The sequence below is a fragment of the Miniopterus natalensis genome, chromosome 1 (genome assembly GCF_054644295.1).
Source record: "Miniopterus natalensis isolate mMinNat1 chromosome 1, mMinNat1.hap1, whole genome shotgun sequence".
Taxonomy (NCBI): Eukaryota; Metazoa; Chordata; class Mammalia; order Chiroptera; family Miniopteridae; genus Miniopterus; species Miniopterus natalensis.
The window spans coordinates 48,487,965-48,514,443 of NC_142081.1; the positions used below are offsets into that span (position 1 = coordinate 48,487,965).

Below are 26,479 nucleotides of genomic sequence, written 5' to 3' on the forward strand. Positions count from 1 at the left end.
TCTAGCTCTCTGTAATCGACAGCTCATTAATGGCTAATTTTTTAAATCCAGTGACAACTTTTACCTGTATGTACGACAGGGCTCTGTTCTGTGTTTACAACTTAGAATGAAGATGAGCCTTGTCTTGTCTCTTCATGATAGTGTTTATTTTATTTATTTGCTGTCAAAGACTATAACAGTAACTGACATATGTTTACTACATATACTTTTGAAATATAGTGTTACTTTGTAAAGGCTGTCGAATGACTTTTGATCTGAAAGTAGGTATTTGGTGTTTTAACATTGAGTGTAATATTTTGTTAGGTATATTAAGAAATAAGTTAAGGAAATAAGGTAGTTTTTGTACAGTTACAGAAATTACTATTCATATTTCTAGAATCTGTATAATAGTTTACTGTATTATTATTTTATTTTTCTCTATCAATTGTTTTCTAAATTTCCTATATTGTGAGGCTGCTCAGAGTTTTCATTACCTTATTATTTAAAATACTGTAGCATTTTGCCCAAACTTATACATTTCTTCCATTCTTTTTGACCAGAAAGTTTGGCTTTCCATTTTTTTCTTTTTGTTAATAAAACATTTTGTTCATTTTCTGTTACTTAATCCTGGTTAGGTAAATTGCTTAACTTTAGTATAGTATGACTTTAAAAGACTATGTCTCAGTTATTTCAAAAGTCCTTAACACTAATCTCAAGATTATACATTTCAGTAATTTATTTAGTTCTTTCTAAAATAAATATCTTAAATATATACATATTTTAGTGTCCCATTATTTTCTTGGTATCTTATTAACTTTAGCAGCATATTTAGAGACATTTGCTTAAACTTATTTTGAACAACACTTAATCTTTCCTATAAAAACCAATATAGTTTTGCCCTGGCCAGTATGGCTCAGATGGTTGGGCATCGCCCCGTGCACAGAAGGGTTGCTGGCTCAGTTCCCAGCCAGGGCGCATGCCCAGGTTGTGGGCTCGGTCTCTGGTGGAGACCTGCAGGAGGCAGCCCATCCATATATCAATAGGTCCGTCCCTCCCTCCTTCCCTCCCCCCCATATCAATTTTTTAAAAACAAATATAGTTTATAAATATCGACTCTCAAACTGTGATGCAACCATGTTAATTACCAGGTTTGGAAATTTAGTGAGAAATATATATGCTTGTATGTGTATATTTCTTAGAACTGAGGAACTATAATACTAATTTCGAAATGGGTCAGGGAGTTGAATTGTTTCCCTCAGAAACACTCAGATTTTCTCTGTAGATGTGTATTCTTTAATGCATTCATCTAGCACACAATTGAGTTCCTACTATGTGCCAGGCACTGACCTGGGAATAAAAGATAATAAAATGCAGTCTCTATTTGGGAAAGTTCCCATTCTAGTAATAGAGACACACTGGTAAACAAAACAAAAATTCAGTCTAATGTGTGATGTGCTAAAATAGAGATGTGTATGAGAAAGTGAGAAAGGTGCAGGACCTGGTTGATAGAGGAAGGCTTCACAGAGGAGGTGATATTTAATCTGAGTCTTGGTAGGTGAGCTGGAGTTCACCACGCAGAGAAATCAAGGAGAATATTCTAGGGCAGTGATCCTCAATCTCAGCACTATTGACATTTAGGGCTAGATACTTTTTGTTATATGGGGCTGATCCGTGCCTTTTAGGATGTTTAGCAGCATCTCTGGCCTCTACCCACTGGATGCCAGTAACACCCCTCTTCCCCAGGTGGAGCAATCAAAAAATATCTCCAGCCATTGCCAGATGTCTCGTAGGCCAGCGATTTTCAACCGTTTTCATCTTGTGGCACATATAAAGTAATGACTAATATTCTGCAACATGCCAAAAAATGTATATTTTGTCGATCTGACAAAAAATAGGTATAATTTTGATTCATTCACATTAGACAGCTGTTGTTGTGTTGACTGTTGTCTTTTTTTAAAATTTGAAAATCTAAGGGAAAAGAGGTCAGTGCCCCTGACTAACTGGTCAGGTATCGCATGTTTTAAAAATTCTTGTGGCATACCAGTTGAAAATTGCTGCTCTAGGGAGAAGCAGTCGCACATGCAAGGCGAGTTGTGTGGCAGAATCACCCTATAAAGGGTTCAGTGTGATCGAGCATAGGGAGTCCAGGGATATGGGAGGTGATGGTGAACTGGAAGCCGCTTGGAGGCCCATTGGGTGTGGTCCCTCATGCAGAAGAAAAAGCAACGTGCCTCCTGCTGACAGAAAATAGTTAGGCAACGGGAGGCTTGACTTGTGAGTGTAATGTGCTCATTTTTGTGTTTTTAAATAATATTTTTTTGACACCGTGGATTATAAATGAATTTTTTTTTTTTTTAACTTAGATTACTGAGCGAATGGTTACATCATGAACTGAGATAGGGAGTTCAAGAGAAGGGGCCAGATGGGGAGAGTGAAGAAGTCGTGCGTTACTACGTTTATGTGCTGGGAGGCTGCCCTGGCAGGACTGTCACGTAGGGCAGGTGGAGATACAGGACCAGGGCTCAGGGGAGATGTGAGAGCTGGAAATGGAGCTTGGAGTTAGGAGTATAGTTGAAGCCTTAGGTAAGGATGAACTGAAAAGCATGAAAGGGAGATGGGGTTGGGGGTGGGTGGGAATAAGTCAGAATTCTGGGACCACCAACTTTGAGGAGATGGTGGGAGGAGAGATAAAGAGGAGACTAAGAAAGAGCCCCTAGAGGGGCAGGGAGCGCAGGAAAGCGTGGAGGCATGGAAGCCAAGGGAAGGAAAGATGCAAGGTTGGCAGCACACTGTGCCACAGAATTTATATATCCATCGAATGTGGCAGCTAGGAGGTCCTTGGGGCCATTAGCAAGAGTATTCTCAGGAAAATACTGGAGAAGCCTGGTTGAAATAAGAAAGACAGGTAAGGAAGCAAAATAGCAAGCGAAGATTGCTTGCTAAATGTCATAAAATAGGCATGAGATAGTGTAGGCAAGGTGTATTAGTGGCTACTATATAGAAGACACGGTATTAGGTGGATATAAGAGGCATTAGAGATTCTCTGTCTACAAGAACACTGCAGTCTGTTTTCTAGGGGGAGTAAAAGACTGTACCTCTCTGTTTTTTCATCTTAGAACTATAGAATAAGTGAGTATACACGGGAAACACCGAAATGGAGATTCAGCAATGTGAAGTGAAGGAAACAAAATTAGAAGTGAAAACTTGAGACTGCCTATAAATAGGTACAATCAATTTAAACAGCATTACTTTTTCTCAGTCTCCTTCCTACCACCAAAAATAAAACAAAACAAAAACAGAGCTTCCCTGTAGAAAACAAGTCAGGGTTTAAGGCCTATTCCTAGAAACTACTTGGAGAAAGGTACCTCTGTCTTTATGTCACTGGCTTCCTCCAGGATAGGGAGCCCCCCAGGTACTAGCTGTTGAGAGGCCTCACCTTTGTAAACACACTCTCCCCTTACATTATGAGTGACAGTGGGATAAGATAGACCAGGAGAAGCCAGGATCAGGAGCCTATTTAGGCAGAAGGGGCTTGGCAGAGTCCCTGGGTGTGGCCAGCCAGTGTGTTGAGGTCAGGAGGGTGGTGAGCGGAAGGAACGAATGAGTGCCGAGAAAGTGAACCAATGATGTTGTCAACATACCCAGGAAATACCTGAAGTATTGCTCAAGTGTGTGATTCAGTTTTCTTTGTTTGCCCATGTGTGAGATTGGAAGCCTATGATCAGATGAAGACATGCTTAGAGGTTTATATAAGGAAGCCTTTCAAAACAAGATGCAAACAGATCTTTCCCGATTCAGTGGGATCTTTTGGGGAAGGCTCTCAACATGGGAGCAATTGTTGAAAGGTAATTTTACCTTCACTGAGATGTAACCGAACTGCTTAGATGTAACTAGAGCAGATCTGAGAACTTGGAAGGGCAAGCAGTAGCATGTCTGTGTGCCTTGTAGCTCAACTCGTGGCAAGTCACAACAAAGAACACCTTGACCAAGAGAATCCATGATGTGTCTATTTAGGTTCTAGAGTGTCCCAGGGCGGGGGTGGGGTGGGATATCAGGCCTTCTCTTGACTTAGGTGTATTACAAAACCATAACACTCTGACATATTTTGTGCTTACCTTCATGGAAAATATATTTCCAAGCAGCAAGAAATTTACATCAAGGATATTGGTAGTACAGCAGACAATGTCCTTAAATCCAGTTGTTCATTAAGTAAAGAAATATTTTTAACGGAATTTTTATCTTTAGTCCCCCTTACAAAAGCTGAGAGTGTACCATTTTGTGATATAGCTAAAATAATAATATCCAGGACTATTTCCTTTTTTTATTTTCTTTTTCTCTCAAATTTTTGTTGGTAAGTATTGCCTTCTAATGCTTTAACAATTGCAGTTGGAGAATGGCTTATTAAGCTGTCAGGTGTTAAGTGCAGATTCTGGCTCAGTAGGTCTGTGGTGGGTGGGACCTGAGAGTTGCGTATTCCTGACAAACTCCCAGATCATACCAGTGCTACCGTTTCCCCAAACTCACTTTGAGAAGCAAGGCCTAAGACCACTCACGAGAACAGTAATAGTCATGGCTGAAGTAGCCAATGAGTCCCGCTCCTGCTTCTACATAAAGAAAAGCCATAGGTGTACTGTGGCCAGGGCCAAATAATTTGCAGAGATTTAAATCCACTTAGGCAGTTAGACTAGTTCTCGATTGAGACCATGTAATACAGAAGAGATTGTTCAGATCAAGAAACATTCACGAGCAAGGCTGTCTACTGGCCTCATAAAAGGACTTTAATTTGACTCTTCCAGAATTCTGACTATTAAATTTTCCAGGATTACATTTTAGTTTCATCTGAAGACTTAAAAATATCAGTCTATAAGGCATGCGGTTCTACTTAAAGTGATCTCTTGAATTCATCATGGCTCTTATCCTTATTGATGTTGCTTTCATGATTGTTGCCTATATTAATTGTGTCCCGTCTCAGCATGAGATTTGAAAAATATACAGTTGAAATGTATTTTCCTTCATTATTCTGACTGTCCAAGCTATATCGTCTGTCTTCCTCTCTCTGAACATTTTTCAGTCTTTTCAATATACTTTTCTCTAGCAGTGCCAGGTAGGGTACTACTAAGAATGTTTAAATCTTACATTGGTTTATGTGATGAATCGAAACACCATGTGTTTCTGTATGAGCTGTCCAGTATGAACTGTCCTTGTGATAGCTCTATAAGGAGAAGGTTTAAACATCCTTTATATATAACTTTAGTGCTTCTTAAAATTACATATTACTTCTCTAGTGTAAATCAGTATATGAAAATCTTAGGAACTGTTCTTCCACGCGAGCAGTTTAAGAAATCTTATTGGTGGCTGGGTTTTTGTAGTCTTTGTGGTTGCTGAATGGCTTAGCCTAGTTTTGAAGAGCCTCATGAGATATTAAATATTTCATGTAAAAAAAAAGAGAAAAAGGAAGCATAGCAAGAAAAAAGTTAAAGATGGGGAGATGGATATAGATAGGCAGCCGAGCAGGCAGGCAAATGTAAATTTTCTAGAATTGATCGGAGAAGAATCTAGACAAAGAATTAAAGCAAATGGGTCATCTTTTCTGAGCTCTAATTTATCAGAATGTAATTCCCTAAAAATCAGGGACTTTTTGTCTTGTTCACTGTTATATCTCCAGGACCTAGAACAGTGCCTAGCTCAAAATAGACTCTCAATAAATATTTATTACATTAATAACGGGACCCACTGGGATGGTGTAGAGGTGCCTGGAGAATCCTGAGAGATGAGGGTAGCCGGACAGCCTCGCACAAGCAGGTAACCAAACTAGGGTATTTAAGTGATGACTCTAACGATGAGTGGGAGCTACCTGATGCTTCATGCTTTTCGTGAAAGAGTGGCACTCCTAAATGAATACCTTGTCCCCGGGTGGATGCCAGTGGAATATTATGATCGTGACTCAAGGATTAGTTTCCTCAGTGGAGTCTGATTCATAGGCTACATATTCCACTCACTGGTACCGTAGAACTATGTGTCTGGATAGAGGTTCAGACCAAGTTTTCTCAAGAGAAGATTGAATGGGCCAAAACGTTTAAGGGTGTTTAAACAAAGGTCATTTGACTAGCTTTAAATTTATCACTGTTTGATACAATGACTTCATTCCAGACTTGATGTAAGAGCTGGATTCTCACAGTTGGTCCTGGAGTCTCAAGTAACTGTTTTAGCTGAGAATGACCTTTACCTTCTGACCTGAACCCTCTGAAAAAGTCACAGAGCTTAATGGAAACTCAAGTCATCTTCAAAGCAAATGAGTTTAACAAGCATTTATCAGAAATAGAATATGTGCCTGCCGTAAGTGGCAAATATTATTCCTGGCATTGACAAGTTTATAATTTAGATGAGAAGACAGCAGAAGCCATTAGCATAAGCAACCAAAGTACAATAATATATAATCTATAATAATATCCATATACTTACTTCAGGCATGTGAGCACCTAAGCTCTGGGATATGTGGTTGCCGATATAAATTTTTAACCAATTCTAATTTTTATCAAGATAATACATGTGCCTATTTTTAAAATCAGGTGTTGTTTCTTTGGAGATTTCCTTCCTGCCTTTTTCTCTGTTCTCTCTTCCTAGAATTCCTATTAGCCAAAGTTTGTGCCTCTTGGATTATCTTATAACTTACTATTCTCTCCTCTTTCCTGTCTCTTTGCCTCCTTACCCTTTTCTGGAAGATCTCCCTCAAGTTTCTCCTTTTCAGTTTTAAAATTTTGATTATTTTAATTTCTAAAGTTTTACCTTGTTTTGTGACGATTCCCAGTGGGTTTTTTTGGATTGCTTGTACCTTCATTGAAATATTAAAACCTAATGCCATTTATTGGGGCAGCACGCTGGAACGTTCATTACATAGTAGGAGTTTCCTTTAGCAGTTCTTGTCTGTATTGAAAACAATTTGCCAAAGTCTGCTTGGCATGTATTCAATCTAAGTGTGTTCAAGCAGTTCACTGCAGATACCAGAGAATGCGCAGCTAATTGAAACACTAGAACTAGACTGTTCTAGACAGTTTGCTAGTAGTGTTTACAGATGTATTGAATAAATACAAACTTTTATTCGTCTGAGACTATTTTATTTGTTTTGTTTTGATATGGGTCCTACATTGCCTCTGGTTCCTGTAGGTCACTTTATTGTTATGGCTGTTTGTTTCTTGTTACCGCACAGTTGTCTCCAGGGGTCTGGGGGGGCTTGCTGTCTGTCCATGCTTGAGAATGGGTCCCTAGGACGCAATCCGGAGGCTCTGTAATTGTGTGGGGCATTTCAGCCGGGAGGCTTCATTGCTGGGAGACCAGTAACTCAGCATCTGGAGGTCAGTTTGTTTCTCCAGAAAAGAAACTTCCCGTGATTACCCAGTTATGTTGTATAGCCATGGTTAATGATAAACCAGGAACAAAGGTGATTTCTTTCTATAGGTTCTGAAACTGAGTTAATTCAGGGTAGAACATGCCTTAAAAGCAACATTTACTCACCAAATTCTTAAGGCCTGATGATAATTTAAATAATTTACAGTAAGTGAGGGACCTGTTTTTCATACCTGTTATCTGAAATATATTGAATATATTCCAGAAATGAAGATACTCCTAGAAAGACTAAGTGAAATATTCTTTATAATAGAATATATGGTTTCCTTAACATATTTCCCAACCTTTTACATTCTTGGCCACACATTTAAATGTGAGTGTGTGTGCCTGTCACTCTGAGGGAGAGAATAGACCTATTCAGAATGGGGTTGGAAGGAATAGGAGACCATAATGGCCCTCTGCTGGAGGGTAACATTGCATGCTCACTGTCACTAGAACTTAAAACATCAACTATGGTTTTTTAAACTGATGTGTGTTTTTAAACTCTTTTTAAATATTTATTTCCTTTTTTTCATCACCATTTATCCCCTCTCCGCCCTCTCCCACCTCCACCCCCCCCTCCCCCACCACAATGTTTTTAAACTCTTAACCCTATAAGTGTATCTGTAAAACTTTGAACCAGGTAACACATATTATATACCACATTTCAAACAACTCTCTGAGGTAGTGATTATCTCCATATTTGAAATAGGGGACAAGCTCAGAAAAGTTAAAATGATGTACTCAAGATCATAAATCTAGTAAATGTCATAGTTCAACCAAAACTCAGATCTATTATATATTCTAAAGCACTTTTTCTACAGCATCACAAGCCAAGAGAACTTTCATTTTACCCCGCAGCAGGAAGAATCCACAAGATAAAGCTGCTTAGGGCAGGTTCTTCTAGTATAAATAGCATCAGAAAGAAAAAAAAGTAAGAGTTGTCCAGAGGAAAGTTTCCACCTGGACTCACTACCGTCTGATGATTAACTTTTACACTCTGTAGAACATAAAGTCCAATCAAGTCCTTTCTTATTGCCACTGTTGAGTGAAAGCTAAACTCAGGGATTATTATTTGGGCACATTATTACTAGAGAACCAGTTTATCTTTCAAATATTTTTTTCTATTCTTCTGACTTATGACCCAATATTTATAATTACTTTGTTGTTTCTGATTATTTTTATTGATCAAAGAATACATACTGTGTTTTTCTACCTCCTAAAACACTGTTTATTAATTTCATTCCTATGCTCTTTTTCTTCAATAACTATTGTAAACTACCTAAATCATTATAAACTACCTTACTTTTTTTAAGTATTAAAATTTTTTTTTTATTATGGAAAATTTCAAACACACACAAAAGTAGAAAGATTAATGTGCTGAGCCCCCTGTGTGCCCACAGTGAACCCCCAGTTTCAACAATTATCAACATTTTGGCAATCATGTCATTCATTTCTTCTTTTTTTTTTTTCACTTTCGGTGATTTTTTTCCTTAAACGCACCCTTAAAAGGCTTAACTCAGCCTTTCCTTAGCTCTGATGAGCCAACCTTTTTTTTTTTAAAGAGGAGTCATGATTCTGAATACAGTAGCATGAAGAAATCAGTCAGCTCAGGGGACCTGTCTGAATCCCAGGGCAAGAACTAAAATAAAATCTTAAAACCCGAAAGTACTGTTTCACTAAAAAATTCTCCAGAACTCCATCTGTTTAGTATAATAACCTCATGTGGCTATTGAGATTTTAATTAATTTAAATGAAATCACATTTAAAATTCTGAACCTCATTTGCACTACCCACATTTTGAGCGCTCACATGTGATTAGTGGCTGCTGCACTGGACAGCGCAGATACAGGATATACCATTACTGCAGAAAGTTCTGCTGGATAGGGCTCCCCTAGAACATGACGTTTGAGTTGCAAAGCAGGCTACCCCTTTGACCATGCTCCAGTGTACGAGGAAGGCACCTAAAGCTGCAGTGCCTGGTAGCTGTGGTGGCTAAAGAAGGGGAGCCACATCCAATGGCCTTATTTTTCTCTACTGGTACTCCTTGCTTTTTAAGCAAGAAAATTTGGCTTTAAAGGGATCTTTTGAGTTCTTATTTTCTTAAACAACAGTAACCCACAATCCCCCCCTTTTTTTCCTGTTTTCATTGATATATTATATTCTTGAATAAAAATTATGAGTCTCCAACCTTGGGAGAAATTTTAAAAACTGCTTATAGACCGGCGAAACTTATATTTGACCATATAATCAGGTCATCAAATGGTAAGAATAATCATTGTATTTCTGAAAATTTTTTTAACTGAGAAAAGATTATTTCAAAAAGTAAAACTTGTTAAACATTTTATTTTACTGTTGTATAAGTAGTCTTGTGCCAAGCTCTACCCTCCCTCCCCTAAAAAGAGCAAAGAAAGAAAAAAAGAAAGAAAAAAACCTACTTTGGGAATCATTTGATAATTAATTATTTTGTTTGTTGTTCAGAGGTACCGTTTGGCCAGTCCTTTCAGGTCTTCTCCCAATGAGATTATTTTACCAACAATAAATCCTTAAATGTATTTGCCAGTCTTATCAGTGATTAGGGAAAATACTATTGATACTCCAACAAGCAGATTTTGCTTTTAAAATGTCTTTTGTTGTGAAATACACAAAAGAGCAGGAGACATCAACCCAACTTTTGATGGGGCAGTCTAAGCAAGGAAGACAAAGAATCTCTATCATATAGCTTGAAATTAATTTAGGAGTTAATTAAAATAGAAATATTGGAGAGTTGAAATGTGTGTAACTTTAAGGCTGCTCACCCACGAATCAAAGGAATTTGCAGGAGGATCACCCCATTAGTCTGTAGACTGAAAACTGATTTGTCAACAGCATTCTCCAGACCCACCAATTCTAGCTCCTTTTCATACACTGAAGAACATATTCAGTATGGAGTTTAGTGGCTTATAAACTTCAGATTCAGTTACCTTTAAAGTTGATTAAACTGGAACTTGGAGCAATGAATCTAGCAACTAACCTAACAATGAGCTAAATAGTGATTTCCTAATTATGTGCAGTGTGTTGCTAGGCCCTGCACAATATGGCAAAACTTAGCAATTATTTTTAACCTTCCTTTTTAACATTGTTTAAACATTCTTAAATTATATTTAAACCATTAAATGAAGTAGTTTTATCTGAATCCTAGTCTACGTTGAGTTGTGGATTTCGCCTCTTGTGGATATATTTTTTCAAAGTTGTGTGTAGTATCACTAGGAGATCAGGGTTGTAATCTCATGAGGCTTGAATAATAGAGTTTCACACAAAACATTCTGTCAAGCTACCAACTCTGTGCAGATTCCAAGTATTGGATTTCATGTTCCAAGGATGGGAGAGTCGCTCATGGTCACTAGGGGGCAGAAAAAGTCAGGAACAGATGGGGAAGCCTGGGGAGAAGTGTAGGGAAAAGCTTGCTCCACTACTTCACAAAGAAAACAACGTCTTACAACTCAAGAAAATACAGTTCAGTCTTGGAGGCAGGAAAGCCAGTAAATGATCTAGGAACGTAGGCCATAGTCAAAGCAGTGAGAGACGTGGTCAGGGAATCAATAAACCAGTCTGAGCCCAAACATTACCAGGTTATCACGCTTGTGACAGTGAACTAAATTCAAGTCTGGGTTGAAGAAAGCAGTCAGATTGTAGGGAGTGGAGCAGGTCATTTAACCCTTTCCACTATTTCTCTAATTCAACATACTGACCCTCTTGGAATGGGAAAGTGGTACTTTCAGTCACAAGGGAAATCTGATAACTACCTCCTTTTGATTTTGTAGCATTTCCTGTCATAATTCTGAGTTGGTTTTATCATGTTAGAACTATTACTATTCTCTTCCTGGTAAGTTCTCTTCACGCCATAAAGTACTTCCTCAGGTCTACATATCTAGTTTCTGCAAAGGATGGATTGATATAAAGATGACATAATTTTCTAATAAGTCAGGCCACTTCAATTTTTTTAAATAATTAATAATTTAGAATTTACCTCTAGATATTAAATACCCATAAAGGCAGGGCAGATTGCAATGGATATAACAAAGAATAAAAGTTTTCCCTAACTCTTCTATGTACATCCATAGAATTCTGTATTTTTCCTTCAGTTTTTGCACCACTTTAATTATAGGTGTGTGCTTGTCAAGCATGCAGGACTGTGTGCTCCATGATATCAGGAACATTCTCCCACACTTAGCATGGAGCCTGGCTATAGGAGCCAGTCACCAATATTGGTTGACCTCACAGAATTTATAGTCTCACTGGAGTAGAAGGGCACTATAACACAGATGTTAAAAGACACAAGGTGAAGTAGAATTTCGGAGGAGAAAATTAGCAACTTAGTCTCATCAAGAAAATTTTCATTAAAATGACATTTAGCTGAGCCTCATAAGTGCACAGGCAGAGAGAGATCAAGAAACTTTCCAGAAAGCAGAAGTGAGTTTGGGAGCAAAGACAGAGTATTCTACTGGGAAGGCTTATATGAATAGATAAGACTGCAAGGTAGATTGGAAAAACAAATATGAAGGGCCTAGCATCCCATGCTAAGGAATTTATAGTTTTCCCTTTGGACCAATATTTTTGAAAAGTGTTCTCACTGGTCTGTAAGATACCTCATATAAAACCCATCCCATTGACAAATAAGTTTGTATGATGCTATATTTCTTGGAATGTCACAGTGCAAACTAGTAAAGTTAAGTTCCTGAAGTCCTACAGGAGTAAACTTTTGAACTTCCTTTAACCAACTGTTTCTGAAATATGTGACCGCCTTTGAACTCTTTAGTATCTAGTAAATCTATTATTCCTTAGAGCGCACTTGGGAAATGATGTTTGTGCAATAGCCAGTCTTCAAAGGTTTTGAAAAGAGGATGGCCTTAATTAGAAAATATGTTTATGTTTTCACAACTTAAGCTAGAAAGAAATGCAAATACATAGATACCTGACTCATTTTGCTTCTTCTAGAGGGATTCTGATAGGTGTTATCTTTGTCCTGATTTACATTGTGCGTTATCTTAAAATGACCAAGTTCATTTGGAAGTAGGCAGGCTAAAAATAGATAAATTTAGATGCCCAGCTATGCATATTCAGCTATTATCCATCTTTGCTTACTCTTCCTAGTTTTCTCCAAGGATTAAGTAGAGTTGTGGTTCTCAAGGTGTGACTACTGGATCAGATGCGTGAGTATTACCTGAGAACTTGTAAGAACTGAATGTTCTCAAGCCCCATCGCAGACCTACTGAATTAGAAATTCTGGGGATGAGGCCCCATGATCTAGAAAGCCTTCCAAATGATTCTGACACACACTGAAGTTGGAAAACCACTTGAGATGGCTACCTAAATCTTTTTATACTCTAGCTTAGGTTGAAGACAGAAGTTTCTAGACACTTCCTCAGCTGCCACAGCTTCTGCTTACCTATTTTTAAATGATTATTTTAGTTCGTCTTCAACTTGGCTATAACTTACATATCTGAGATTTTACACAGCTTTTTGGTTTCTTAGAATTAAAGTCACTATATCTTTCTCAACAGTGACAGCCATCAGCTAAATTTGTTTCTCATTTAGATTATGGATATAATTCTCCAGAGAATATTAGCTTCTGTAGCTTCAAAGTTTACCTTTTCTTTCCCTGGTAGCGTGGCAGACATTCCTCGGAAAAAAAACAACCCACAAAAATAGTACCGTAACAGTGGCACTCAGAAGAGTGGACTCTCTGTGTCTGTTTCTTTTCTTTCTTTCTTTTTTTTTGACAGAAAAAGGCATGAATTTTTATTTATTTATTTATTTTTAAAAATCAATTTATTTTTAATGTTTCTTTATCTTTATTGTTAAGACTATTACAGATGTCCCCTTTTTAACCCCACTGATCCCCTCCACCCCACCCCCACCCCACCCCCAGACCTTCCCCAGGCCAATGTCTGTGTCCGTGGGTTATGCATATAAACATACAAGTTCTTTGATTAATCTCTCCCCACCCACAGCCCCCTCCCTGCCTTCCCTCTGAGATCCCTCAGTCTGTTCCCTGCTTCTATGTCTCTGGATCCACTTTGTTCACCAGTTTATCTTATGTATTACATTCCACATATAAGTGAGATCCTGTGGTGCTTGTCTTTCTCTGACTGGCTTATTTCACTTAGTGTAATACTTTCTAGTTCCCTCCATGCTGTGCCAAAGGCTAAAAGGTCCTTCCTCTTTACAGCTGCATAGTATTCCATGGTGTAAATGTGCCACAGCAAATGTGCCACAGTATCTGTTTATTTTCAATCAACAATGAATATTTTTCTCTCTGAGGGGAAGAGCCTTGTCCCTTTTATCAGTTATCTAGCTGTGGGTATTTCCTGGTTAAATTAGAACTTTATATATTAGTCTTCTTTTTATTTTCCTTTGTTTAGAAATACACATTTGAGCCCGGCCGGGCATGGCTCAGTGGTTAAGCATCAACCTAGGATCCACGCGATCAGGGTTCGATTCCCGGTCAGGGCACATGCCCGGGTTGCGGGCTGCAGCTGATCAATGACTCTCTCATCATTGATGTTTCTATCTCTCTCTCCCCCTCTCCTTTCCTCTCTCTGAAATCAATAAAGATATATTTAAAAAAAAAAAAGAAATACACATTTGAAACAATGGGAAAACTTGATGAGCCCCTCCCCTTCTTGGAGTGGGGTGAGAAAAGTTGTAATAAGTCCAAAACTTTTTCCTCACCTATGCAGTCTTCTATCTGAGGGACATTCAGTACAAGTTGCCTCTAAAAGTATGTTGGATATATTACATTTTAATTTAGAAACTAATTCTAAAATCCAATTCACGTCTGATACAACACAGCCCAATTCCGATTACCCATCACTCGCTTCAGATTCCCTCTCTTCTGTAGCATATTAAAAACATGACTTACATTTGAAAATCCTCACGGTAAATTATAAACTTAACTTTAAGGCACGTAGAGACAGAGAAACTTGCCAGGGTGGATCATCAGTTTCCAGATTTGTGATGATTGTAAAGTGGACACCTCCAGAGAAACTGGAATTCAGAGGAGAAGGCAAACTGAAACTGATTTAGACAGAGGTTTCTCCGGCTCCCTCCCCACCCCCGTCTGCTGGTAAAACACCCCTTAAAGAACGTGAAGGCTGCTGAGGACTGGGGGATGCATGTGCCCAACTTTTCAAGCAGGGTGAGCTATTGTCAGAGAACAAGTACAATTTGTGTCTTATGGTTAAATCCACCAGACAGGCCGGCTGGCTGAGCAAGTCACAAGGTGGGGACGTTGAATGTTTGTTTTAAGCAAAGACATCCGGTTTCCATAGCACTGTGATTTTATAGCATAGATCAGATTATACTGTTTATTTAGCTAACACCATTTCCCCCTCAACCTACTGAAAAGATTGAATCAATAAATTTTGAACTTCTTAAAAAAATGTTTAAAATAAGCAGGTCATAGCATAGAGTGAGTCTGTATGTGAGTGGGAAGGTAGAAGTTATGCCAATGAAATTTTACTTAATAAGATTTGTATACATTAGAAAAAAAGCTAAATTTAGAGTCGTTTTCACAAATCTTTTATTTATAGCGTCTGGGACGTAGTATGAAACCATGTAGTATGGATTTTAAAAGGATGTTCATTAAAAATAATAGTTTTATAAAATTTTAGAAGGAGAAAATATGTGGTTCCTTATTTTTTAAAATGCTATAAATGGGTCCATTCATATACGTTCTGCTTATTTTTCTCAGAGATTCATTCACATGTGCTAATATCCTCTGTCAAAATATTGACTTTTCATGTGTTCAAATCAAGAAAACATTTAACCTCTTAACTCGTAAATAGTTTAAATTCTACTTTACCCAAACAGGTTTTCAGGTCATTTTACTTTTATTATCTCAGCTTCATAGCTTTTAACTCTACTTAGTCTTTTATGGTCTCTGAAATATCTCTTGACTTAATTTAAATAATATGATTAACAATGACTGGAACATATTTATAGCTATGCATTTATTTAGTTTCTTTTTTTTATTGCTTACCCCAGTTCATTTCTTTAGAATTAGTGATCTATATAGAAGAACCATGACATAGAGAATTTGAATACACTTGTGTGAAGACAGTAATTACTGACATTGAGTAAGATATTAATTCAAATGAATATATATATTTTTTTAATCCTCACCCGAGGGCACTTTTTCTGTTGATTTTTTTTTTTTTTTTTAGGGAGACTGGAAGGGAGGGAGGAGAAGGAGAGAGAGGCAGACAGGCAGACAGACATCGATTTGGTGGCCTCCCACACAGGCCCTGACCGGGGCTGGGGATCAAACGGGCAACTGAGGTACATGCCCATGACTGGGAATCGAACCCATGACCCTTCAGTCAGAGGGTTGATGCTCTAACCACTGAGCAAAACCAGCCAGGGCCAAATGCAAATTTCTTGATCTTGAATCTTTGAGCTAAATTTTATCTTTGAAAACTTGTATCTGTTTTTGGGCTTACTCATGACACTGTTTTTCTCTGTAAGGCCCAATGAGCCATTGAGATCTGTTTCCATTTCAGATTAGTTCACTGTAGTCTTTATTATTACACAAAATGAAAATTACCGTGGGTATATATGCAAAATGATAGATGCAAGTTCATTCACTGAAGCATTGTTTGTAATGGCAAAAGATCAGAAAGAGCCTAAATGTCTATCGACAGGGAGGGAACTAGTTAAATAAATGTTGGTTTTCCGTACAGCATCATGCTATTCAACCGTCCAAGAGGTAAAGCATCTCTTTGTGGACTGATATGAGACAGGGTCTTAGAGATATTGTTGAAGGGGAAAAAAGTAAGATGCATAACAGTATGTCAAGGAAATATCTGAAGGGAAATCCAAACTCAAAAAAATGACTACTCTTGCCTTTTGGAAGGACAGCGGGCGAGTTAGGTAGCTGGAGGCCAGAAACCCTTTTTCTTCCCTTTCAGTTTTGTACCCAGTAGAGCCTATCTAATAAAATTACTTTTTAAAAGATCATCCTAATTAGAAAAGCGCTGATAGGTGAGTCTGAAAACGGAAGCTATGCTATATTTAACGTTCATGAATAAAGTGCATTTTTACTGATTAAAAAGCATGATTAAAATGAAAAGTTGGACATTACAACAGAAAACTTGGGCGGTGGTGTTTGGCTCTTGTTATGAGGAAGTGACTCTTCTTTAATATTTTGCTTTATACTGTAGATCTATCCTGGGAAATTATTCGTAGCTCAGATTCAATGGAAACTCTTGGTAAAGCCAAGTATTCTTCAAAGCTGTGACACTTATCTGTTCTTAAAATTCTGATTTTTTGTAATATTGGGTTCTCTTAAAGCAGAACATCCAGTCACTATTCAGCCTTATCAAAATTAATAACAGTCTGTCCTCCTAAACTTAGAGCCATCTGTAGCTCTAATTGAAGTTTTGCACAAATGGCAATTTGGACTTTTTTTGTATTCTAGAAGTTGTTTTAAGAAACTGAAATTTGTATCTTTAAAATATTAGAAAAAGTATTATTTACTGACTAAACTGTGCCACTACAGTTTAAAATCACTTGCTGTTCTGAATACTTTTTTAGATTTTTCAAGCATTCTTAAATTAATTTTACCAAATGCAAATTTGCTTTATGAAGTAAATGGCATGCAGTTCAACTATAGGAAATAACTCTTGCAAAGAAATGCTTGATATTCAGAATTTGGAACAATTGGTTGGCTGGGAAACATTAATGAACATCACAGACTGACTTGCTTTCACAGGAATGAATTTAAAACTACGACTGTTTCTTTGTAAATGGAAAAAGAACTTCTAAATGTCCGTATTTATAGCAACCATATGTCCCAGACTTTCCAGGGCAGTTCCTCATTTTATATTCTCCATCTCCTCAGACCAGGAGTATTGATTTTTAGTTTGGAAAACTTGTGCATTCTTCTAATAGAAATATAGTTCTTTGGAATCATTTCATTTTAAGTAGAAGTTAAGAAACTCACTTCAGATCACTTGTCTCAAAGAAGGAAGGCGGAAAGAAGATGTGTGGCAAGAAATTTTTTAAACATGTTTATATACCAGAGTTACTTGAGACACGGACATTTTTATTATATGCGATTCTTGTTCTGTGGTTTTGTTGCCAGAATGTGATAAAAGAACCAGGAGTATTGAGCAACAGTACGTGGGACGAAATGTTTTCTTTCTGTCCCGCAGTGACCAGGCACCGCCTCTGCAGTGAAGACTGAGTGTCTAGGGAAGATTTATAAATTGAGTTTTTAAGAAATAAGGAGCACAATGAACACATGGAAAGATATTCAATGTCATTGGTCATTGTGGAAATGCAGACGAAGCCACAATGAGATGTCACTTCACATCCACTAGGAGGGCTATTATCAAAAAGGTAGATAGGAATCAGTGTTGGCAAAGAGAAGTCGACGCTCTTGCAGTGTGGCGCAGCGCTGTGGAGGGTCTGGTAGTTCCTTGAAAGAGATACCGTATGACCCCTAATTCCACTCCTATGTATGTACCCATGAGAAATGAAAACATATGTTAGCACAAAAACTTGTACTAGAATGTTCATAGCAGCATTATTTATAATAGCAAAAAAATGGAAACGTCAGTGTCAATCAGCTGATAAATGGATAGATAAATGCATGTATATCCATACAATATAATATTCAGCAATAAAAAAAGGAATGAAGTACTGATATTTGCTATAGCACGAATGAACCTTGAAAACATTATGGTACGTAAGAGAAATCAGGCATAAAAGGCTACATATTATATGATTCCATTTATATAAAATGCCCAAAATAAGCAAACCCATAGAGATAGAAAGTAAATTGGTGGTTGCCCAGGCCTGAGAGAAGAGAGAGGACATGGGTGTCGTTTTTCTTTACGGGGTGATCAAAGTGTTCTAAAAGTGTACACTTTAAGTGGGTGAATTGTATAGGATGTGAATTATATGTCAATAAAGCTGTTATTTTAGAAAGGTGGAGAGGGAGTCTTTTGTTCACTGATTGAGACAATGTGTTTCCTACCTTCTTTACCAGTGGTTCTCAGCCAGGGACAGTCTTGTCACCCAGGGGCAAATGCCAGGAGATATTTTTCGTTGTCACAACGGGGGGAGGAGTGGTACTGGCATCTAGCGGGTAGAGTCCAGGGATGTCGTTAAACGTCCTTCAATGCATGGAACAGCTCCCCCCCACACAAAAAAGTGTTATCTGGCTAAAATTGTCAGTAGTGCCCAAGTTGAGAAACCTCATTTCATATCTGTGTTGCTCAAGTGATCGTTTATCACAGCTATGTTTTTGAAGCACTGTAAGGTTATGTATCATCAAACAGAGATATTCATTATATTCAGCTTACTACGGGCAAGGCTATTCAATAGACTTCACTCAAAAGTAAGTGTTTTATTTTTTTAATCTGGTTAAACCTAAACCTAAGTTAGATAATTCAACTAACCAAAATATTTTATTCCTCAGTCATCCTGGTTGAGATTTTACTATATTCTGTTACATTTTACTTTCTTACTTAAAGCTTCTTAAAGATCAAATTTATGAATTATAACATCTACTTGTAATAAATACAGGAATAAAAAAACATGCCACAGCACAGCTTTGAAGGTATAATTAAAAGCTAACTTCTCCATTGCAAAAATTATTATCAACTCTTGTTCTGGAATGGGAATATGGCCCTAAACTAAGCTAGTCTGTTAGGCTTCAATCTCCAGCCATGCTCCTGTTATTGTTTGTACCTGTTTGAAATGTCCACAGACGGGCCCAGAGGAAAGGGAGCAGCGAGTTCATTATAGAAGCCATCATTTCAGGCATAACAGCTAACATTTATCGAATGCTTACTGTATGCTGGGTATTATGCAAAGCACACACACACACACACATATATGTATGTATGTATATTATCTCATTTAATTCTAACAAAACCTATTAGGTAGGTATGCTTATTCCTCTTCTTCTAGAAGCACCCCCCTTGTTGTTCTGCAGATCTTACACTGCTGTTATTCTGAGAGTTCCCTTCCCCACCACTCTGGGCATTCTTTGCTTCTTTCCTGTCGAGTCCCCTTCACTGCCCTTACCATGGTGAACTCGCTCATTTTGGTGAAGTATATCCTCTATTACATTCCTGAGAACACCAGTGTCTGCAAATGTCTTTATTCTACCTTTATCATTGAAAACGATAATATGTCTGGGTATAGAATTCTATGTAGGAAATACTTTTTGCTCATAATTTTGGAGGCATTATGTCTCTTGTCATTCAGTTTTGGGTATGATATATTTTGTGTCTCTCTGAACTTTTAGAATTGCTTTATCTCTAGTGCTCTGAAATGTCACAATGATGTGCCTTGCTGTGGGTCTTTTTTTCATGGAATTTGCCTAATACTCAGTGGGGTCTTTCACTCTCAAAATTCATTTTCTTGAGTTCAAGGAAAGCTTCTTAAAATGGTTATTTGATCATTTCCTCCCTTTCCTGTTTTCTTTTCCTGGAATGCCTATTATTTGAATGTTAACTTTTTAAATCCTATAGTTTTCTTATTTGGGAAGTTCTCATTTTGAAATTATGTTTTTAGTTCTAATTTCTGAGAAATTTTTTAACTTTATCTTCCAACTCTATCTTAAACTTTTAATTGAAGTTGTATTTTTAATTTCTTGATTTCTGCTTGTTTTAGAGCCTCATAGTCAGGTTGGCAGACGTTTCATCTCTTATTTCTGAGGATGTTAATACAGTTTTTCTAGAGTATTTATTCTACAGTCTAACTTGGTTCTTACTCATTTGACTCCCTTCTTTCTGTTTGCCTTTTGGATTAGGTGTCTGTTTTTCAAGTTACAGACTTTTCTCAAATATTTAGTCTTCCTTAACTGTTCATAATGTGTAAGATTTCAGTGTCTATGTCCTCCTGATATGATGTACTAAGAAAAGCCCAAACACCACTTATATAGTATTCTTGCCCCCAAAATGTATACCCTACATTCAACCATGAAGAAACAGACAAACCCAAATTCAGAGACATTCTGTAATTAGCCAGTACTCTTCAAAAATGTCAAGACTGTGAAAGACAAAGGAAGACTGAGGTACTTTCTAGGTTAAAAGAAACTAAGCATAACAATTTAATGCAATGTGTGATCCTGAATTGGACCCTGGATCAAAATTATTGGGGCAGTTAGCAAAATTAGAGTGAGGTCTGTAGGTTGAATAATAGTATTCCTGATTTTGATCATTGTGGTATGGTTATGTAAGATGTTAACATTTGAGGAAGATGACTGCTTTTTTTCTTCAAGTACTTTCCTGCCCTATTCCCCCTCTCTCTTGACTGCTTGATATTTTTTTGCAAATGATTTTTTTCATATTAATTATTAATTATTCATATTTCCTATTTATTATATTTCCTTTGATACTGGATCATAGTCTTTGTATGTTTAGTGATTTTTTATTGTATACTGGACAGTGTGTGTGGTACATGACAGAAAACATGAATTTTGTTATCTTTCCCTGAAGGGATCTTTGTTCTAGCAAGTTTTTAACAGAACTCCAAATGCTATCTCTCATCAGATAAACATAAACTGATGTCTGTGCTCAGTCCTTTCAAGCCTTCCAGCTGTTACCTTTCACATGTGCAGTTCAAGAATCAGCGAGGGCCTAACCCGCGTGGCTCAGTGGTTGAGCGTCGACCCATGGACCTGGAGATCATGGTTCAGTTCCTGGTCAGGGCACATGCCCGGGTTACCAGTTCAATCCTAGTAGGGGGCGTGCAGGAGGCAGCTGATCAATGACAGCTCTCTCGTCATTGATGTTTGTCTCTCTCTCCCCCTCTCCCTTCCTCTCTTTGAAATCAATATATAGAGATTTGGAGGGACTCTTGTGGCTTCTTCGTTTCAGGGATTGTCCCCTTCAATTTCCAGTTATGCTGCTAAACTCAAACTAGGTCTTCTAACTCTTCAAGTAAGATTTCAGGTTCCTGCTTAACTTCTAATCACCTCACCGTATGAACTGTGGAGTACTACCAGGTGAAAAGCCATTTAAATATGAATCCTACCCAGTATAGTTCTTTCTTTCAAAATTGACTCCCCTCCAGCTTCTGCCTGTTTTAGGTGTATGGTGCTTTCAAATAAAGGGTGTGTCCCTCAAAAATGTGTATACATTATAACAGCTGATTTCTGTTACATTTTGAAAATGAAGTGCATTTTAATAATTATTCAGAGTATGTATACTCTTTTTGGACACCCTATAGTTATTTTTATGTATTTGAGACTGTGTAATTATTATCTGCAAAAGGATCAATCTAATATACTCTATTCTTCCATTACCAGAAGTTATACCATATTACTTTTTATTTCCTATTGATACTGTATAGGATTGAAGAAATAAAAACCTTCTACTTTTTTTTGTGAATCATGGCAGTAGCTCTTCAAAGTTTTCTAAATGATTGTGCATGTTACTAACCTTATTTTTTCTTTTTTCTCTTATAGACAAGAGATGATTTCCTAGGTCAAGTGGATGTTCCTCTTTACCCATTACCAGTTAGTATAAATGTTCATGATTTTACTTTTTATGTTTATTATTTTTATTTAAATTTAATTTAATATTTTAAATACACAATGTAATTAATATAAACACTTGATTTCTAAAATACATACTACTATCATTTCTTCAATATATTATTTTCTGATACCATCTCAATTTTCTGTTTTAATCTTATCTTCAAGATTTCCTTACATGAGCCCCAGTAAGAAATGGAGCCATTGAAGTTTGTTGACATGAAAACATGGTTTGAGGAAGATCAGTTTGGAAATAGTCTACTAAATAACTAGAATGGGGAGATAGGTTATAACAACATAGGCATGAAACTGAACCTGGGCGAGGTATATAGTAATGGAGGAAAACAGACAGATTCAGGAAACATTTTATAATAAAACTATATTGGATGAAGTTTCTGACAGGGAGAGTTAAAAAATAAGCAAAAAGTACAGATAACACAGGTTGCACTTAGGAGGTAAGTAGAAAAGTTAGGTGGAAAAGCCCTTTTGTTTTGAAATATGATAGATACATTTATTTTTTGCCATATTGAATTTCAATAGAAAGCAGTCAAAATGAAAACTTAAAGCATGCAGCTGATAGAGATATGAAAATAAATTGTGTAGGGCACAGGGACTGAAGGATTGAAAGTTACCACTGTCAAGGTAACTGCAGAATCGCTGAGAATGATTGGCTGTCCAAACAAGAGAGAAGAAAGCATTGAAGGCCAAACATTGACCTGAGACAGCGTGGGTCTGTCAGAGGAGAAAGAGAAGACAAGGAGAGACAGGAAAAGAACCAATGTCCCGAGAATTCAAGACTTTCATGACTGAATGGGTAGTTAATGAAAATAATGCAATGGGAAGTAAAGGATAATTAGAACAAAAGGCTGCTGAACTTGATAAGAAAGAGAAGTGATACTTCTTTATGGTATCAGTCTTTTGAGATCTTTATTGGCTGTTCAGGGTCTTCAGAGATTACAAGCTTTTAATAATATCTTGAATTCAGTCTTACTTTCCATGCTGTTTACTTTTTCATTCTCCTAGAATTGTCTCTGCTCTAACCATGCCAACTTTCTGACATGGCATATTCCACTAACCACTCTACTGTTTTTTCTCTTCCTACCCTATTTTTGGCTCCACAACACACCTGCTCAGCTGGGTTTAGACTGAGTTGTGATGCCGGTTGCAATTCCTAGGGTGTAGGAAAGTGAAAGCACTGTTGATTGTAACCATCTAATCTGAAGCTACTTTTTTCTCAGTTTTAACTTCAATTATGCCTTACATCATAGTTCGTGAATATTCTTGAAAAGTACATATTTTGGTGTTATAGATATATCTTGAAAACCCACTGTTTTATTCTAGACAGAAAATCCAAGAATGGAGAGACCATATACATTTAAGGATTTTGTTCTTCACCCAAGAAGGTCAGTAAATATAAAATAATAACATATTAAGTTTTTAAAAAATTTCTTCATTATACTTTATAGTAGCCACTTTGGAAATTCGAGGTTTAAACCTTGTAAATTCAAGGTTTAAACCTTGTAAATAAGCTACTTCTAACTATTTTATTATTTTTTTAAAGCTTTATTGTTACATCTGATTACAAAGTAATATATACATAGTACAGGACTTCTGAAAATACAGAAAAGTGATCACACCCCTTTGGAAAAGATTTGTCCCCATAATACTTACCAGACAAAAGGCTAAAATTTGTTATTTTATATTGATTTTATATCATAAAGTATATGTCATTTTGTCATACTATGCTTTAAAAAATCACAAATATCAGTTCACCTAAAACTAATATCCAACTTGACATGCACAAAACCAATTTCAGAAAAACCTAACTACATTTTGCATACTTTTGATTTTAAAAGGTATTTCAGAAAACTCAAATATTTAAAGAAAATAACATGAGTAAAGACTGGAATTTAAAACCCGTAATTTCATTTTCCTAAACTAAATTACTTGACTTTTGTCAAAATTCTAAAGTTTAAGCTGTAAATAAAACTCCTTTTGATCTTTTGTACCACGTAGTCAAGAAAAATCTAGTCAAGACACGTGTGTGGATTTACTGTCAAAAAGGTCAAAGCAAAGCAGAGGAAGGACATCTGTGAAAACAGTATTTGTCTTGTTTTTAAAACTAGAAAACGCATTTGAAAAGCATATGGTGGGAACTTAGCAACATTTTTTTATTTAAAAATTTTTTTAAATTACTCTTTGTAATATAAATATTAAAACAAAAACGGGCAGCGCTCTCTGACTATTAATATTTACTTTCTCTAAGAGAAGTCACATATTTAATTTCTATAGAAGTCTTGGAATACAAATTTCTTTTCTCCCTTTAATTTTAGACTGATTGTGACTTCTGCATACCAAGAATAACTAAATATTTCTTTTTTTTTGACTGCCCTGGTAGCCTGCTTTTCAATTTGTTAAATGCTTTCTAGTATGCTTATCTTTAAAAACTGCAACAATTAAAATAATAGTAATAATAATAAATAAAATAAAAACTATAACAATTTACATCTTCTGTCTGCACTGGATATTACTGCAAGTGCAGAAAGAATTTTATTCAGATAGAAAATGAACTGTATTCCTAGATTTTTTTTTTTTGGCCCCATTAAGTCCAAATCTACAGACTTGCTATCTAGATGGAAAGATATGAAACATATTATTGCAGAGAAACTCTTCTATAAAACATTATCAGAGCAAGTTTCTATATCTATCTTTTATAGCAACAACTCAGTGTTCACAACCCCTTAAATATGGTGACAGGCCACTGTTAGTGGCCTTGGAAATAAGCATCAGGGATTTTCTTGACCACTCAGGAAAGATATACTTTCCAAGTCCATAAGAACTATACACAGAAGAAGAGCTAAAAAGATTGAGGGAGGCATGGGGGAGGCGTATTTCTTGAAGAAAGAATTAAAGGATTGGGATTCTTGTCTAGAAAGACAAAGGCTTATTGGTTACATAACTGCTATCTGTAAACATCACCAAAAAATATATATATAGAAAGGTAGAACAAGCAAAGATTTCTTAAGTAAATAGGATGTTAGAATTGATGAGGGCAATAATAAGTCTTAAGTTAGAAGCTTAAGAAAGACAGGTTTGCCCCACCGGCTGTGGCTCAGCGGTTGAGCATCGACCTATGATCCAGGAGATCGCAGTTCGATTCCCGGTCAGGGCACATGCCCGGGTTGCGGGCTCGATCCCCAGCAGGGGGCGTGCAGGAGGCAGCCCATCAATGACTCTCTCATCATTGATGTTTCTGTCTCTCTCTCCCTCTCCCTTCCTCTCTCGGAAATCAATAAAAGTATATTTTAAAAAAAAGAAAAAGACAGGTTTAAAAATTTTAAATATTAATACAGTGGGTAGCAACCTTTAGCATAGACAACTCATTATTCAAAGAGGTGACACAATATGAAAATAGATTAGGTCAACTAGCGTATGACAGACTCAAACAGCTGTCAAAGGAAGACAGTAGGTTCCCGACGGTTACCAGGCTTTGCTCTTCACTCTTTGTCATCTTGACAGTGTGGCTAGATTAGCACCTCGAAGGCACATCTCTGAGGATGCCTTTCGTATCCGCCCAAATTCTGTGGCTTCACAGAGTATGCAAAATAAAATCTCAAGCTCCCGTGTGTCGCCTGGACCTCACCGCCTAGACCCCCTGCACCTCCGCTGTGCGCCCCGAAACCCAGGCGCGCTCAGCTGCAGCGATGCCCTTGAGGGCCCCGGGCCCCCGTCCAGCTCCTCGTTGCCGTTGTCTTCACTCGCACGCCGTTCCCTTCGCTGCCACAGATCAAAACCCTCCCCAGCCTTCGAGTCCCAGTTCAGATGCCAGCTGCTCTTTCAAACTCTCCCTGGTCTTTCCCTTAAACTTCCTAAGTATCTTATTTATCTCGTAACAGTTATTTATTTATGCGTGTTCCTTTCGCTCCACCGTTTATTCTTTTTCCTAGGAAGCCCTGCGCCGGAGCTTGTCTTTGAGTCTCCTCTGGTAGTTGGTGGGTGCTCAGGAAACTCTCAGTGAATGAATGCTTCTCTTCCTAGTGTGAAAGTTTTGTGAATAATTCTCTTCTTTTCTACAGTCACAAATCAAGAGTTAAAGGTTATCTGAGATTAAAAATGACTTACTTACCTAAAACCAATGGCTCAGAAGATGATAACGCAGAACAGGCTGAGGAATTAGAGGTGAGATTTTATATAAACATTTGGTTAAACTAAAGGTGAAATAACTAATTTCTTGTTTTAGTATACTGTGAAGAAGAAATAACTTTACGCAATGAAGTTAATGTGTGCAATATGAATTATTTACCTGGATATTTATGTATTTTACCCAAGCATGTATTAAACATTTCTTTCCTCTAAGAATACTTCTGTGGAATTAATGGTCATTATCAGTGGCATTCTTAAAGGTTAGAAAATACAATGTTGACAAATGAGAGCGTTTGTTATAATTAAGTCATTAACTGTTTCTAGATTTCTGTTCTCTAAACCATGTCATGTCCCTCTTCATTAAAGTAAGAACACTTTGTAAGCTCAATACATGGAAATTTTGAGGAGACTGCTAATTAGGAAATTTTTTTATAACAT

The 26,479-nt window shown here is 37.1% G+C and overlaps 1 protein-coding gene across 3 annotated transcripts in view; it reads left to right on the plus strand.

Annotated features, from left to right (window-relative positions):
• NEDD4 (NEDD4 E3 ubiquitin protein ligase) overlaps window positions 1–26,479 on the plus strand; it is a 106,001-nt gene that overhangs the window by 41,621 nt on the left and 37,901 nt on the right. For all 3 annotated transcript variants that reach the window (XM_087821331.1, XM_087821333.1, XM_016224958.2), the window contains 3 exons: window positions 21,830–21,880; window positions 23,240–23,301; window positions 25,975–26,077. In XM_087821331.1, coding sequence (XP_087677457.1) covers window positions 21,830–21,880; window positions 23,240–23,301; window positions 25,975–26,077 — 216 coding nt within the window. The remainder of the gene's footprint in view (window positions 1–21,829; window positions 21,881–23,239; window positions 23,302–25,974; window positions 26,078–26,479) is intronic.